Raw genomic sequence first — 17,202 nt, forward strand, 5'->3', positions numbered from 1 at the left:
ATCAGACTAGATGATCCCTTCCTGCCTGGGAATCTGTGAAGTTCTGAGTCTATGTGATGCATTAGTGTGAGCAAACTGCAGAGCACTTGTAACAATAGTAACTTACTCTGTTGCGTTTTGACTAGATCTCCACCACCCTCTTCCTCACAGCTTCACTGAAAGCCTGTGGAAGGGAACTAGGTCAGACCTTTCTGAGAGACTCATCTGTGCCCCTCAAGCTCAACCAGCTGTAATAGAACAGCCTTTTCAGCAGCAATTGGGTTTCTGCCTCTCCCACTAGAGGGGTGTGACTCTCGCCTGCTGCCCAGTGAAGAGGGCTGCCATGTGACAAATCTGACTGTACTGCCATGGTTGGCCCAGCTGGGGATGGCTGTCCTCTGAGCTACCGCATCCGCCCTGCAGCTACTGCATAAGGTGCTGTCATCCTCTGACGGATGTGCCCCAGAGAGAGAAGTCAGTGCCTTGTGGGGCCTCATTCTGGTGGCTGAGATTGCAGGGGGAGGAGGAGGAGGTGGCAGAACATGGCTCTTCTCCTCTACCAGTGATGATGACCCCAACGGGAAATGGAAGATCGTGGCTAAGGCTCTCGGCCCGGGGATTCACAATGGGTTCATCCACTTGGCATTCACTCCTAACGGGTTCCAATCCTCTCTAGCTCAGTAGCAAAATAAGCTTGGTGACCTCGTCTTCATCTGCAGTGGGTGTTTTTCCACCTTGCCTGTATATTATGCCATAGTTCCTTTGGCTGGGGTGGGAGTCTTTGCTGAAGGGTTGTCCAGATGTGGAATAGCCAGCGGCGGCATGGCAGGCAGAGGAGTGGGGCAGAGCTGGCAGAGGTGGGGAGTTGTAGGGCAGGACTGGCAGGCATTGACAGAAGTCAGGGCAGCCCAGGCTGGAATAGCGGGGGATGTTGTGTGGCAGTACTGAGGGGTGTTGGCAGAGGCTGTGGCACTCTCACATTAGACAAACAGGGATAGTTCATCTCAAGATTGAGGTGCACTGGCACAGCATGTGGAGGCCAGGACTGGACTAGCAGAGGATGCTGCAGGTCAAGACTGAGGTGCACTGGCACAGCATGTGGAGGCCAGGGCTGGACTAGCAGAGGATGCTGCAGGTCAAGACTGAGGTGCACTGGCACAGCATGTGGAGGCCAGGACTGGACTAGCAGAGGATGCTGCAGGTCAAGACTGAGGTGCACTGGCACAGCATGTGGAGGCCAGGACTGGACTAGCAGAGGATGCTGCAGGTCAAGACTGAGGTGCACTGGCACAGCATGTGGATGCCAGGACTGGACTAGCAGAGGATGCTGCAGGTCAAGACTGAGGTGCACTGGCACAGCATGTGGAGGCCAGGACTGGACTAGCAGAGGATGCTGCAGGTCAAGACTGAGATTCCTGCACTGAGCCAAGCTCGAGCTGAGGCTACTGAGCCTTCCATTCCGCCTAGATTTTGCTCCATGTAGCAGCAGAGCTGGGAATAAATCCCCGGAGAGACCCAGGGCTGTTCATTAGAAGGTCTGGTGGTTGTGAACGCAACACTGTGCAGTGTGGTGAGCTCCAAAGGCACCCTTGGCGTGGGACAGTGCAAATGGCAAGAGGGTGGATGAAGGGTCCTTGTTTGTGTCACATGAACAGCATGGGAAAAATGACTGTTAAGATGGGGTTGCTGCAGATAGGCTGCTGTGTATACAGCCCAGGAGCGCTCCCCTGACTGTGACCCTGGACACCTGTTTGTTCAGCACGTTTCCCACTCACTTGCCTGCAGAAGTGAATCAGTATTTCTTTTCCTTCCTCCCCTCAGCTTCTTAAGGTCACTCTTCACTGCACTGCTGATTACAGCATGAGAATTTTCTCAGCCCTTCACTCTGCTGTGTGGCCTGTGATCTCAGGAAGTGGGGGAGGAAGCAGCCAAACAGGGAAAGCGTTGCAGCTATCAATTGTTCTGTGTTGAGGTTTAAGCCCCATGTGTCCCAGGGAAGAGTTGGGGTCTTTCTGCATCCCACCCCCTTCTCCACCAAAGCTCTCTGGGGCCAGGCCAGTGATTCTGAGGCTAGGGGCTGCCAGGGCAATGCACAAAACTCACCGACACTTCCTCACAACTTGGTGAACCCCACAGCCTCCTTAGCCATGGACTCAAGTCTGCAGCTAAAGAGGTGTCAGTCTGTTTAGAGCCTCAGTTAATTACACTTGAAACTGGGATGGAGCTGTCACTTTAAAATAAGGCAGGCTTGAGGTCTCATGAGAGAGCTACAGAATCTCATGCCTGACCCTTGCATGCTACTTCGGCTCACTCCACTATAAGGCGTAGGACCCAGCACTTTGGCACTCTGTATTGAATGTTGTGCCAATCCAATTGCCACATAAGGATGGACATGCAGTAACACAACCCAGACTTTCATGAGCATTTGCAGTGGGCTTAGGATAATGACTCCAAGGAGCAGTGCTCAGGGATCTCCAGCTGAAGGAGCCACATAGCTTTTTTCACCCATAGACTACAAAAGTGGGTGAGCACTATTATCCCTGCTTTGGACATGGGGAAACTGAGGCACAGTTAGGCAATGGAGCTTCCATGAGGTCTGGCAGTGAGTGGCAGAGCCAGGGGTAGAAGCCAGAAGTCCTGATTTTCACTCCCATGCTCAACCGTTAGACCGAGCTGCCTCAGAAAGATAAGCATTTAGTGCAAGGTTGAGTGCAACCCCATAACCATAATATGTTGTTCTTAATTATTATTATTTATTACAGGCTCACCTAATGGCCCCAAATGAGACTGGGGCCCCATTTTTTCCTATAGGTTTATACAGCACCTAGCACAATGTGGCCCAGGCCTGTTTTAGACCCCTAGGTACTACCACAATATAAATATCAAATAGTAATGGCATTGAACTGTGCCAGGCACTGTACACACACAGTGAGAGAGTCCCTGCCCCGAAAAACAGGTCAGGGGCAAGGCTGGGGATAGACCTAGAGCCCAGCATGAATGTCTCAGAGGCTGGATGTTCAGCAGAAATGTCTGTCAGCCCCCTTCCCTCTCCCATGGTGCAGATACGCTGACAGGTGGTAGCCGTGGGTTCCCAGAGCTGTGCAGACATCACATCAGTATTATACTGATGGTGAGCAGACAATAAGCAAAAGCCAACTGTATCCTTTGCTGATGCAAGAGTAAAACCCAGCAAAACAAAACATGGTGCTCACTTGCAGGGGTGGCTCCAGGCCCCAGCACGCCAAGCGCGTGCTGGGGGTGGCATGTCACAGAGGGCGCTCTGCTGGTGGCTGGGAGGGCGGCAGGCGGCTCCGGTGGACCGCCCTGTCTGCTGGAGGTCCACCAGAGCCGCAGAACCAGCAGCCCCTCCGCAGGCACGTCTGCGGGAGGTCCACCGGAGCCGCGGGACTGGCGACTGGCAGAGCGCCCCCCACGGCATGCCACCATGCTTGGGGCGGCGAAATGGCTAGAGCCGCCCCTGCTCACTTACTGGGGGCAGGAGGTGCCAGACAGGGTTGCTGGGGAGGCTAGGGGAAGGCAGAGAATCCAACAGGATCCCTTTCCCTGCCATGAAACCCTATAGAGAGCAAGGAGAGTCTTGGACTGCTTCATGCCATTTTTTGCCTTGTTGCTTTGCATCAGCAGAGCAAAGGGGGGCACAGGGCTTAGCTCCCAATCTCCGTCCTACGCAGCTCCGAGAAAGCCCTAAGAACTTGGCCCCTCCTGCGTTGAACTGGTTGCACAATCCAGAGTCCTTTGTCCTTTACTTATCACAGTTATCTGGAAGGAAAAGATAATCAGGCATCTTCAGTTCCCTGCAATAGAGTGTGTTTCTCAGGCTCGTAACTTCCCTTATCAGGAGCCATCTCTCACCAAGAGAAGGTTTCCCATGGACCTTTGTCCTCCAAGAATGCTCCCGGGTGTGTTTTCAGACTTGAGCAAAGTCTTTATGACAAGTGCTTTCTTCAGAACACCTTGCTCTTAATTGCCAAATGACAGTGGAGTATATTGCCCGTGTGAGGGAAGTGCTCACGGTGATAGCCCTGGGGGGCGGGTGTGGCTGTGAGCATGTCAGAACCTCCTGGTACAACTTTGTTTGTCTCAGGATATGGCAGGTGTCCATTATTTCTCAAGTATCACACTTCCACAGGGACCTGCTGCTGCTACCCAGCCAGTACAGACACAAGAGCATTGGTAGCCCAGGTCCAAGCCTCACGGGTAGGAATGCTGACTGTCTGCCACAGTTGGGCCTATACAAGAAGAGAACAGGAGATGGACCCTTTGCTGGGGTGGCATTAGCATCCCAAGTGAGACTACGTTAATTCGCTCTGACAGGGTCCAAGATGAGAGAGCCTCCTACCCTGGCCTGGAACTCACATGACATATGGAGAGTATTTTTAAAGCGCGGTTTCTAACATTGTTTACCCTAAGCAAACATTTAAGGGTGGGGCTTTCAAAATGCCTAAGTGATGGAGGAGCAAACCCCATTAAAAAACCCTATCCTTGAAAACCACCTTTCCCCTGCTTCTGGCCCATTGCTCTTGTCACTAGGAATTCTCCAGCCCTGTGCCCAATTCAGTGCTGGTGTGTGGGGGATCCTGCTAACAGTGGGACGCAGGCTCGGAAGCACCTGGCTCTGCCGAGTGCCCTGTAGTGAATAAAGGACATTGGGGGGACTGGTCAGCTCATACCTTCCACTGGCATCCTTAATGAGGGTGGGTAGAATGTACCACAGTCTGTAGGGAGAATCTGTCTGATCACCAGCTCTCCCCCTGCCAGTCCTCCGTCTCCCAGACAAATCCCCCTCAAGCTGGGCCAGCCTCCAACCTGGCTCCTCATTAGCCACCACTTTACACAGAGGGCAAAGAGCGTGGGATAGGAGTCTGGGGTCTGGTGGTCCCAGCTCTGACACTCACTTGCAAATTACTTAACCTCACAGGGCCTGGCTGCCCTGTCTGTAAAATGGACTTAGTGATGCCCCCTGACACACACACACACACACACACACACACACACACACACACACACACACACACACACACACACGCAGCAGAGTGCTTTGGGATCTGGAGCTGAGCAGTGAGAGGGTGTTGTTATTTGTGTGTTTGTCCAAGTGGGGAGCATTCATTCGGGGAGAAAGCAGGTCAGAGAAGCACCCCCTCACACTCCAAGTTGGATTGCCACCAGCATTGTTTCCCCTGTCTGGGCGGCTTCATTTCCCCAAGAAGAAACCTCATCAATAACAATGCAGTAACCACCTTTCTTTTTACCCCTCATGGCCTCCAAGCTGCCTGGGCATTCAGCTGTCCTCACAAAGTGTAGACATGTCCCTCTCTCCAGAGCCCCAACTCCTCTTCATGGAGATTAGTTGACTCCCTACAGCACTGAGTTTGTCACAACAGGCAAGAAGTCCCATTTCACCCCAAGTAGTGTGGGATTAAGCACTGCTGCCAGTGTGAAAGTGAGGCCCTGGAATAGGCCATGAAGATTGTTACAGTGGGATGCAGGAAGCTGGAGTGCCACTCCTTCTAGCCCTCCCACGCTCTCTTTGTGATCCACTTACTGCCTCCCAATATCAGAACCACTCCGGCAGTTTGGCTAATCTGGATTCTACGGCACTAGCAACACTTGCCATCACGGAGACTGTCCTGTCGTTCCAGTGCTTCCCTCATAAATATTTACTACTATTGCTGAGTGTCAGAGCAGCCGCTGCAGCTGCATTTGGATCCTGGAACCCAGGCATCAAGTCGCAGCCCTGGCAGAGATGACTGGGGGAAGACTCTTAGATAAAGATTGGAGGGAAATGAGGATTTCAGGTCCTGTCAGTTTCTCTTTTTTCATGGGCTTAGGACATCACATAGGGCACAGGACATGGCCATCGCTTGGTTTATCCAGTTTTCTAGGCCGAGCCAGTACTGTTGAGTTTGGACAGCAGAAGTTTGGTTGCTGTGCGCAGTGGGGTAATGAGACCCACATCAGTGGGTGTGCGTGAAGGAGTCTGCCAGCCAGTGCCCAAGAGAGTCTCATGAGGTGACCTGTGTCCTGAGGGGAAAGTCAGCATAGCCAATGCCACAGCAGTTGTGGCACAGAGAGCGTGGGGGAAGGGCATGCATATTGTGAAGATCTGTGCACCCTGTGCTGTCTGTAGCATCTCATTTTCACAGCTCCAGTGGGCAGGGAGTTTGGAAGAATAGCTCTACTTGGCACCCCCCACTTTTGAGGTGTTTCAAAGCAGGGAGATATATTCTGCCTGCCAAACCCTTGGTTGACTATACAGAATAAAACGTCAGAAATCCCTTTGCACAAAGGCTGTTGGACTCCGTCATCCCAGAGTGATCCCGGTGGGCAGGGGGGAAGGAGGGGAGGAAAAGGCCTTTTTAATTTAAAGGTGTTTTGTAATGGGATTATTAGTTCCCAAGAGGTGTTTCTAATTGATTTGATAGTGAACAGAATTCATTTCTGCCCCTCAGAGGGTGGCAGTGGGAATCCATGCTCTGGCATGACTGGTTACAGACAGGTCCCTTGAAAATGCAGCTGTAAGAATCTCCTGGGATGTTGTAATGACGCTCTTGGCTCCCCTTGGCCTCCCAGGCCCCCTGACCACTGCTTGATCTCAGTGCTCTGCACTGGGATTTCAGTCGTTTGTGACTGCGCCGCACGGCTTAGACAGCTGTCCCAGATACATAGCAGGCGCCAGCGCCCTCAGCCACACTGCTGCACACCCACCACAGACCGTCCATTTGCAGCCTTGTCTGGCGGGGCATCCGCCAGCGCACGGACACAGCAATGCACAGTGCCAAGGAGATTGCAGCCCGAATGGGGCTCACAATGAGCTATCCTCTGCCTTTGAACTGTGAAAGGTGCCCATGCACGCACGTGTGCCCGGGTCCAGCCAGTTTGCCTTGCAGTCAAGGTGTGGCTCTTTGTTTCTGTGCACACTGCATTCCCAGGGGCCCCAGCGCAGCAGCACATGATCGCTGGAAACCAGAATTCCCTGTGTGGGCGCCCCAGCTTGGAGCCATGCTGTGGATTTTAGCACTCTCACAAGATAAGGCGCCACATTTACCCTGCTTTAGGAAAGATGGGGGGAGAAAAATCCCTCCTTAAAGAAATCTTCCCCTCTCCTCCCACAGCCCCTTTCTCTCCATAGCCACCACGGAGATGACCTTTTCACAGTGACTTTTTTCTAAGATTGTTTGCCGAGTTGGCACCCTGCTTACTGGCTCCCAGTGGCCTTTTCAGACAGACTGCCACAGGGACACAGGCATCTTCAAAAGCCTTTGAACCGAATTCCATTGCGGGGGGGGGAGGGGAGAGTAGCTTTACAAGCTCCCATTGAAAAATTGTTACTTTGAAGTGATGTTGCATTTTCAACCCATTGAAGCACCACAATTAAGAGGGGGCCGGGGCCGATCGAAAGGCAAAATGCTGGGTGTCGCAAGCTTTTCTCTCCTTTTCTTTGTAACAATGACCGCCCCCCCCCCTCCCCAACAGCCACATCCCACAGGGGAAGGGGAGTGTGGCCAGGCAGGGGGTTGGTACTTCACGCTTTACAGGGTGCCTGAAGAATTTTTTTTAAATCCCACACACTATCCACTATGCCGGTGGGAGAGTTGTGAATAGGGTGACCAGACAGCAAGTGTGAAAAATCGGGACAGGGCTAGGGGGTAATAGGAGGCTATATAAGAAAAAGCCCCAAATATCAGGATTGTCCCTATAAAATCAGGACATCTGGTCACCCTAGTTGTGAAGGCCCCGTGGCTGAGAGCTGAGCTCGCAGAGCTGCACCAGGGCTGACAGACAGGGAGATTTCCAAAGAGAGGGGGAAATGCCAGGCATTCCTGGAAGAGCACAGTAAAGCCCAGCCATGACAGCTTGGTACCTTTAGAGAAGAAAATAACGGAAAGGGGTGATTGTATTTAAGCATTTCAGGGCTGAACATGCATTTTCAAAGACAGAAGGGGGGCAATATCGTAGGGCATACCAGGGGATTTTTCCACATCCCCAGCACTAGAGCTGGTGGATTTTTTTGGCAAATAGTACATTTTGAAATGTTGCCTCGTTCAGCCCAAATGACATTTTTGTGGGTTTTCATTTCAGTGAGACAAACAGACTAAAATTCAGTTTGTCTTTTTTTTTATTTTATTTTTGAGTTCAGCTACTGACCTGAAAATCAGTGATTCGCTCAGGTGTCCTCAGCCCAGTGCTATACTGCTGGGGGCTCCACACTGCTGTGTTTGAGGTTATCATTATTATTGATCATTATTAGAATATAAGAACAGCCATACTGGGCCAGACCAATGGTCCATCTAGCCCCTATCCTGTCTTCTGACAGTGGCCAGAGCCAGGTGCTTCAGAGGGAATGAACAGAACAGGACAATTATCGAGTGATCCCTCCCCTGTCATCCAGTACCAGCATCTGGCAGAGGCTTAGGAAACCCAGAGCATGGGATTATGTCCCTGACCATCTTGGCTAATAGCCATTAATGGACCTATTCTCCATCAATTTACCTAGTTCTTTTTTGAACCCGGTTATAGCCTTGGCCTTCACAGCATCCCCTGGCAATGCATTCCATAGGTTGACTATGCATTGTGTGAGAAGTACTACCTTTTGTTTGTTTGACACCTACTGCCTATTAATTTCATTGGGTGACCCCTGATTATTGGTATTACAGTAGCATTTAGAGGATCCAGCCAAGGTACAAGGCTCCGTCATGCTGGGCACTGCACAGATACATAGTGAGAGCCAATCGTCACCCCAGGAGCTTACAATCTAAACTGGCAGGACAGAAGAAGGGTGGGCAGGAGAAAGGAAGGATTATTCTCTCCATTCTGCAGAAGTGAGACCCAGGGCAGTAATCACTTGTCCTGGGTCACACAGTTACTCTGTGTTTCAGACTGGAAATAAGGGGGAAATGTTTAATAGTCAGAGTAATTAACCACTAGAACCACTTTCCAAGGTCCTAGTGGATTCTCCATCACTGACAGTTTTAAAATCAAAGACTGGATGTTTTTCTAAAAGTTCTGCTGTAGGAATGGCTGTGGGGCAGGTCTCTGACCTGTGCTGTGCAGGAGCTCTGCCTAGATGTTCACAGTGGTCTCTTCTGGCCTGGGAATCAGTGCCTCTCTCGGCTTTGCCTGCCCCTTGTCAAACAGGCAAAATAAACTGAAAAGTCCCTACCTAGATTTGCAGATTTTTAAAGCCAGAAGGGACCACTGTGATCATCTAGGCTGAGCTTCTGCATAGCACTCGTCAGAGAACTGCCCTAGTGACTCCTGCACTGAACTTAACAGCATGTGGCTCCCTTCAAAAGACATCGAGCCTTGATTTAAAGACTCCATGGATGGACTTGAACACAACAAGTTTAGGACCGGAGGTGTCTTAAGCCAGCCATAGACTGTGTCCTGAAATCTTCCTTGGTGGTGGTGGTTTGAGTGACAGCCCTCATGTCTTTACATTTTGGTCAGGGTCTGTCATCACATTTACCCAGTTCTTTGTTTCCTTTCTGTGGTGGTCGGATAGTTTGGGAAAGAGATCCCACGTGGGATGTTAGAAAAGGCATATAATCCATTCCCAGGGCATTCCCGTCTTCCTGATCAGCAGGGCTTGGATCTGATCTCAGGGTGCTTAGACGTTTTAAAGTGTATCTGCTAACATGGTAGCTATGTCTGTCATGACTCTCATGTACCTTGGGGCCAGGATAATAGGCACGTGCTGAGAAACCCCTGTTATTTTAGAATAATAGTACTGGATCCTTCTCCAGCACCTTCCATCGAAGGATCTGAATGTGCTTTATACATTAATTTGTGAAGCCTCTCAATGCCACTGTGGGATAGGGAGGGAGGGATTATTACACCAGTTTTACAGATGGGGAAACTGAGACACAAAGGAGGAATTGGCTTCTCCAAGGTCAGTTCTATCGGAGTTGGAACCAGGTGCCTGGGCCCTTGAATGCCAGCCATGTGCTTTGACCACACAGCCTCTGGTCTGATAGCAATTCACAGCCTCTTGCGTATGTATAGGCACTACATAGCCAGGCACTCGGCATGTGCTTAGCAGCGCCTATGGCTTGGGAATACATCTCTGTTGAATGGGGCTCAATCACAGCACGGTGGGAGCTGAAACACAGTTTTGCACAGTGGCCCTTCATCTTTCCCTGCAGGGTCACACAGTGCTGTGGGGCAGGCAATCAAGAGCTCTCCTTGCCATGGATTCTAAGCAAGGGTTAAGCAGCCTGAAGGAAGGACCCACATCTGGACCTTCCACAGAGCTGATTCTGCTCCACTCCTGCATGCTGCTTTGGGGCATTCCTGGGCCACAGAGGGAGCTGGAAGAGGCAGGGGAAAGATTCCTCCAACTGGGCACAGCCCCCCTGCAGCTTCTGGCTTAGGGCACACTGGGCTCAGCAGGGGGAGTATCAGCACACTGAGTGCCGGGGTCAGGGGGATTCTTGGCTGTCCTTGGGGCTGCTTTAGCGGCCATGCAGTTCTCACAGCAGCACAGACTCTGGAGGGTGTAAACGTGATTTAAAGCTCCCCACACCCACCCGGGCTGTGGCTCCCAGGAGACAGAACAGAATTTATCCCCAAAGGATTTCAGAGCCATTTCTACAGAACATATTACATACGCCTCTAGAATCTTCCTGGTTTCAACCCTAGGATTTTTCCCCAGTGACACTGCCTTGTGTTTGAATTCCAGTCTGCACCCACGCGGGGCATTATGGGCCAGTGGAGGAGTAGCTGACCCAGGAGTCAGTCCCAGCTCTGCTTTGTGACCTCAGGCAGGTCACTTCATCACTTGCCAGTGGCACTGAGTGCTCTGAGCAGAGTGCTTTGAGATCCAGGGCTGAAGAGCTAAGGACAATGCCGGTATTACTCTATTGCACTCCCTGGAACATTGAGACACCTTCCGACGGAGCTCTCGTGCCCTGGAGAGGAACAGCCCCAGTGATGTCATACTAGATAGATGTAAGTTGCCTTTTGTTGTATAACTTTTGTCTAGGCAAGAGAGCTCCCCATGCCAAGGATGAATCAGCTCCTGCTAATATACTCAGTCTGCCTCCCTGCGTCACTTTCTGCCAGACTTCCTGATGGGTGACAGTCAAGTCAGTCTTGGACTTTTGCCTCCTGGACTCAGCCATGCCCTTGCCATGGGGACACAAGCAATGAGAACCTGCACTGCAGTGCCAAAAAACCAATAGGTGTTGTAGCTTTGTGGGCAATGGCATCGGTCCCTATGCCCACAATGGGATTCTAGGAAGTGCCCAGCCAAAGCTGCCTGCTGGGAGCAGGTGCACAAACTGAACTCCCCAGGAAGCTTGCCATGCAGGATCACATCATCTGGAATCAGAGGAACATGTCTCTTTGGCTTCTTTCACCTCAGGGCAAACATCACCTTGTTGTTGGGGGGCAGAGGAGAGAAACAAGAGGGCTGCATAACTGTGCTCCAATTCTGGGTTTCTGCAAAACACAAGCCCTAAACCATCTAGTGCCCGATGCCTTTAGGACCTGGATTAACAATCCAGTGTAGATTGTTAATTGAGTCAATTACTTTTCCAAAGCTGATCACTAATCCGGATAACTATTCATATGCTATCTAACATTTCCACAGCTCCTTTCATCCTCACAGATCACAAAATACTTTGCAATCTTTCTGCTTTCTCTCACTCTCTGTGACCTTTGAAATGCAGCCACCTCTGGGGTGGAGTGCCACAGCAGTTTGAAAGTACACAGCAACTACACAACATCTCATATCAGTGAAGGATACCATATCTGCATAAACTTTAGAGGGAATTACAGAATGTATTGCCCAAACTGGCATTTGTCCAAGACATTAGTTAATATCCCTCCTCTTATGGAATGTGCAATCTGATATTTAATGAGCTCCAATTGTTTGGACCTCAGTTTCAAAGTACACATAACAGACAGCACTGTCATGAGCACTCGACCCACAGCAACACATTTTGCCATTGGTTCAGTAGAGACCCTGCCTCTGATCCCCAGGACCTGCGTTTTCCTTCGTGGTTTCTTATCCGAGCACATCCAGGCAACCCAAAGTGACGTGGCTGCAGGCCGCCTGGATGAGCAGCAATTGCTGAAGCTTAACTTGGGGGCTCTGTGTGTCCTCATTTGGCCATAGCAATCAGCAGGGTTCCCCAATACCAGACAGTATAGAGCAGCTGCAGATGATACTCTGGGGGTAGGATCCCCCCAGCTCTCACTCTGGCCCCTGCTTGCCATTGGGGCCAAGGGAGAATTCCTTTGGCGTAGGCGCTGCTGTGGGCACACACCCTACACTTCCCCCTGGTAGGAGCATGCGGTAGGTGGAGCCAGTGCCTGGGAAGCAGTGCCCATGTCTACAGCTGTTCTCCTTTGTGGCACCAGCACCAGAGAGGCTGCTGTTACTGACACCCTGGCTGAGTCATGATTTATTTTTGTAGAAAATTCACAGCAGTGTAAATGGCAAAAATCTTGAATTTCAGAGTTTCCAGAACGAAGTTTACAAGTAAAGTTAATCGATTTCAAGGCGTGTGCATGGAATGAATTTTACTATTGAATGTCAATGATTTTTTACAACTAAAATCTGCAGCAAACACAAACATCTGCAATCCCCTAAGTGTTGGTTTATTTCTGTTTTATTTGTCAATTAACGTTAAGCATCGTTAGTCGCTTCGCTTGTTCCGCATTCATGGATTGCCCTTGCCTGTGCACAGCACTGTAAAGTGAGGTCATCTCTTCTGTTAAATACTTCATTATAGGCATTTTCCATTTAAAATATATTGTAAAGATCATTGTTGAGCACCAACCCAGCTCATCACACCTGTTACTCAGCATTCAGTGTCTGTTTGTTCTCTCCTGTTTCCACAGATTGGCTGGCAAAGTCTGAAGAGAAACAAGAGACAAACCCAGCATCTGACACCTCAAAATCCGACTCCCCGCAGCCAGTTTATAATCCAAACTGCCAGTGGCTAGAGGAGTCAGACCTCAATGTGGAGACCCTGACGCTGGCCACAGGTGCCTCCCTTCAGCTAGCAGCCATCCCGCCTGGGGTGCTGGGTAAAGCGGACTTATCTTACTTCTACTGTTGCACGCAGTGCGGCAAAGTGTTCTGGGAGGGCTCGCACTTTGGGCGAGTGGTCTCTCAGTTTAAGGAGGCTTTGGGCACCGCAGAGGGAAGCCAAAGCTTTTACGAGCTGAGCTGAGGTGGAGGGTTCCTGACTAGGGACTGGGAATCTCAGCTGGATCCTGATTCCCCGATGAGCCACTGCGTCTTTAACAGGAAATGGACTTTGGTTTGATGTTAAGGGCTGGGAGTTTGGGGCAAAGGGTGCTCATGATACTGTAATGGTACCTACAGGCTGATATCAAATGGCCTCCATGGAGATCATTAAATCTGAGATGTTCCGGGACCGATCCCTGTCCTCTGTTGCACTGGTGTCGCTGGGGGAAGGGGTGTTGCTCCCTAACCACCCATGGAGCCATGTCCATGCCTCCCTCAGAGAACCCCCATCGGCACAGCCCTCCTGCCACAGAGCAGCTCCCTCCAGCTCCAGAGGGGGGCGTGTATGTGAGGTGAGGAACTGCTCACCATGGAATCACAGACAGTCCCCTTAGACTCTCCAGTCTATCTTGCCACCCAGGCAAGCTCAACTTTGTGATAAAAGATACTTTAAACCCCAAAGCACACCACATCAGGTTTCTTCCAGTCCCAAGAGGCCAGTCACCCCCAGATCAACTGGTACTGCAGATCTTACACCAAAGACAAAGCTGGCAGCCAATTCTATAGTAAACTAACTATAGACTTATTAGCTAAGAAAGGGAAATGAGAGTTACTGAGATTAAAGCAGGTAAAATATATGCACAGGTGAGTCACAGTTTGTAACTCCAAATGGTGTCAGTGATGTAATAGACGTCTGGTTTCCCAAAAGTCTTTCAGGGAACCCAGATTGTCTCTGGGGATCTCTGCTTTGCATCCAGTACACTTCCCTGTAAGACTCCAAACAGTCCAGACATGAAGGCTCTTTCCCTGAATCCGTTCTTATATCTTCTGACAGAAGACAAGATGACAGTGTCTGTTCCCACATGGGCTTTTCCTTTGGTGATGGAGAGTGGGGAATGCACTTAATCTTTTGACCTTGAACCATCATATATAATGGCCACTTGCTTTGAAATTAGGATTTTCTGTTAAAGTCCTTAACTCCTTCTTTAGCGTTTCACAAGATTTCTTTGATGGGTTACTAAGTTACAGGGGTGCACAATGCAGATGTTTGCTGTTACACTGTAACAGGAACAGATAAGTGAAAACAATACAAGTAACATTCCACTAGTTTTCACACCTGAGCACACTCCTACATTTACACTCATTTTATTTGGACTAATACACAAGTGAATTGACCTGTAGCCCTGATCAGACCTGGTCTGCCAGCATCACACCAAGAACCAACTGTGGCCACACTGCCTGGCCTTTGTGCAGAGCCAAGGGTCACAGGGCACCTTACAGAACATGGTGGCCCCACTGGCAGAATGGGACTCTGTAGGAGACATGTAAAGGACTGGTGAGAAGCAGCCAGCAAGCTCCAGTTGGATTCCACAGGACAGCCATGCAGTGCAAATGGATGAGTGGAGATGGACGTGACAGTCATAAGCAGGAGTGAGACCCAGGTCCCCCCAGAATTGAAGGGTAAGCCTCCACCAGCACTGTCCACTTGCTGTTTCTGAGATGGGTGGGATGAGGGGAATGTGCTTCACACCCAGCTGCTAGGAGGAGGGGCTCTGTCTTTTCCCCCAGGCTTTGTGGTGGTGAGGTTCTTGGTGACTGCTCCTCCCTGCCTTGGAGGGCTCCCACCAGCACAGAACTAGAGGTTCCTGGCACAGCTACTTGGGGCTCCGCTCCCTTTGTTCTCAGGCAGCGGGAGCCAAATGCTGACTAGCTAATTCAGCATAAAATCATAGATCAGTAGGGCCCTCGAGAGGCCATCTAGTCCAGGCCCAAGTGACCCTAGCCCATCCCTGATGGGGTCTGCCCAGCCTGTACTTAAACCCTCCAGTGACGAGGATTCCACAGCCTCCCTGGGAAGGCTGTTCCAGAGCTTAACTAGCCATAGAGTTAGAATGTTTTTCTTACTATCAAACCTAAATCTCCCTTGCTGCAGATTATGACGATTTCTTGTCCAACCTTCAGAGAACATGGAAAGCAATTGCTGTAGTGGGGGGCTCTGAAGCCTACAGATGGGGGGCTCCATAGCCCAAGCTCCAGCCCAAACCGTAATGTCTACCCAGCTGTATCACATCCCATGAGCCCACATCTGTTGACTTGCGCTTGGAGGCTCACAGCTGAAGGTTGTGTAAACGTATCCTTAGTGGCAGCATGGCACCCCCATAGCTGCTCTGCCCCGCCATGGACGGACTGGGGCAACACTGAAGCAAAGGGCACTCTGAGTTGAGCCCCCTGTAACTCAAGGGGCCTTGGGCCATACTGGATTTTGGAGGCCCTGCTCGCCAGCCTGTTCTACATTACCATCAGCCCCACGCCTCAGAGGGCACAGTGCAGTGGCCATGCAAGGCTGCAAAGCCACTGTCTGTCTCTGGTGAGCTTTCCCCTGCTCCCTCCCTCCATTGCCAACATGATTGGACAGTGTGGGTCTGCGGGAGAGGGACTCATGCACCCTAGAGTGCCAGTGCTGGTGCCCAAAGGAGACACCAGGAGGCACTGGACTGGCACTCAGGACCAGGTTGCTGTGTCACTAGCAAAGCTAGATAGAAATCATGTTGTAGGCTCTGACATTCACCGCTCTGACATTCCAGCAGCACAAATCGTGCCCTGTGCCAGCTAGGCTCCCAGTGGGCAGCAGAAGCCTTGGAAATGCCCATGGGCATTAAAGCTTTATGCAAACTCTTCTTTAAATGCACTTTGCTGCGCAAAGTGGTGCTGCCTCTGTCAGGCCCCAGTGGAACACGGTGGGCTAATTAAAGGCGAGCTGCTCTGTGTTCTCAGCTAGCCCTTTGCTACCCCAGTTAAGGTAGTGCTGGTTGTGGCGGGAGGGAAAGGATGTGGGATATGCCTTGAATCCATGGCCAGATATCAGCCTCGCACCTCAGCAGTTCTGAATGCTGCTGACTGCAGAAACTAAATCCCTCTGTCCACATTACGCCACCTGTTGGCACCAAGTGGCAGAATTTCCCCCAGACCAGCTCTACCTTCCTTCTTCCAGTGGTCCCAGTGCACCTCGAGAGGTCATCTAGTCCAGTCCCCTGCACTCAAGGCAGGTCTAAGTATTATGTAGATCATCCCTGACAGATGTTTGTTCAACCTGCTCTTAAAAACCCCCAATGATGGAGATTCCACAGCCTCCCTAGGCAATTTATTCTAGTGCTTAACCACTCTGACTGTTAGGAAGTTTTTTCTAATGTCCAACCTAAACCACCCTTGCTGCAAAGTAAGCCCATTGCTTCTTGTCCGATCCTCAGAGGTTAAGAACAATTTTTCTCCCTCCTCCTTGTAACAACCATTTATGTAATTGAAAACTGTTATGTCCCCTCTAGTCTTCTCTTTTCCAGACTAAACAAACCCAGTTTTTTCAATCTTTCCTCATAGGTCATGTTTTCTAAACCTTTAATCATTCTTGTTGCTCTTCTCTGGACTCTCTCCAATTTGTCCACATCTTTCCTGAAATGTGGTGCCCAGAACTGGATACAATACTCCAGTTGAGGCCTAATCAGCATGGAGTAGAGCGGAAGAATTACTTCATGTGTCTTGCTTACAACACTCCTGCTAATATATCCCAGAATGATGTTCGCTTTTTTTGCAACAGCGTCACTGTTGACTCATATTTAGCTTGTGATCTACAATGCCCCCCAGATCCCCTTCTGCAGTACTGCTTCCTAGGCAGTCATTTCCCATTTTGTAAAAGCAGCAAAGAATCCTGTGGCACCTTATAGACTAACAGACGTTTTGGAGCATGAGCTTTCGTGGGTGAATACCCACTTTGTCAGATGCATCTGACGTCTAGGTGCATCTGATGAAGTGGGTATTCACCCACGAAAGCTCATGCTCCAAAACGTCTGTTAGTCTATAAGGTGCCACAGGATTCTTTGCTGCTTTTACAGATCCAGACTAACACAGCTACCCCTCTGATACTATTTCCCATTTTGTATGTGTGCAACTGATTGTTCCTTCCTAAGTGGAGTACTTTGTATTTGTCCTTATTGAATTTCATCCTATTT

General features: G+C 50.4%; 1 protein-coding gene across 8 annotated transcripts in view; it reads left to right on the forward strand.

The window, feature by feature from the left end:
- EXD3 (exonuclease 3'-5' domain containing 3) overlaps positions 1–13,380 on the forward strand; it is a 611,569-nt gene extending 598,189 nt beyond the window's left edge. For all 8 annotated transcript variants that reach the window (XM_030535478.1, XM_030535484.1, XM_030535479.1 and 5 more), the window contains one exon: positions 12,847–13,380. In XM_030535478.1, coding sequence (XP_030391338.1) covers positions 12,847–13,181 — 335 coding nt within the window. In that variant the 3' untranslated portion in view covers positions 13,182–13,380. The remainder of the gene's footprint in view (positions 1–12,846) is intronic.
- Positions 13,381–17,202: the final 3,822 nt, after the last annotated feature.

This window comes from Gopherus evgoodei, chromosome 16, assembly GCF_007399415.2.
Source record: "Gopherus evgoodei ecotype Sinaloan lineage chromosome 16, rGopEvg1_v1.p, whole genome shotgun sequence".
In the NCBI taxonomy this organism is placed as follows: domain Eukaryota; kingdom Metazoa; phylum Chordata; order Testudines; family Testudinidae; genus Gopherus; species Gopherus evgoodei.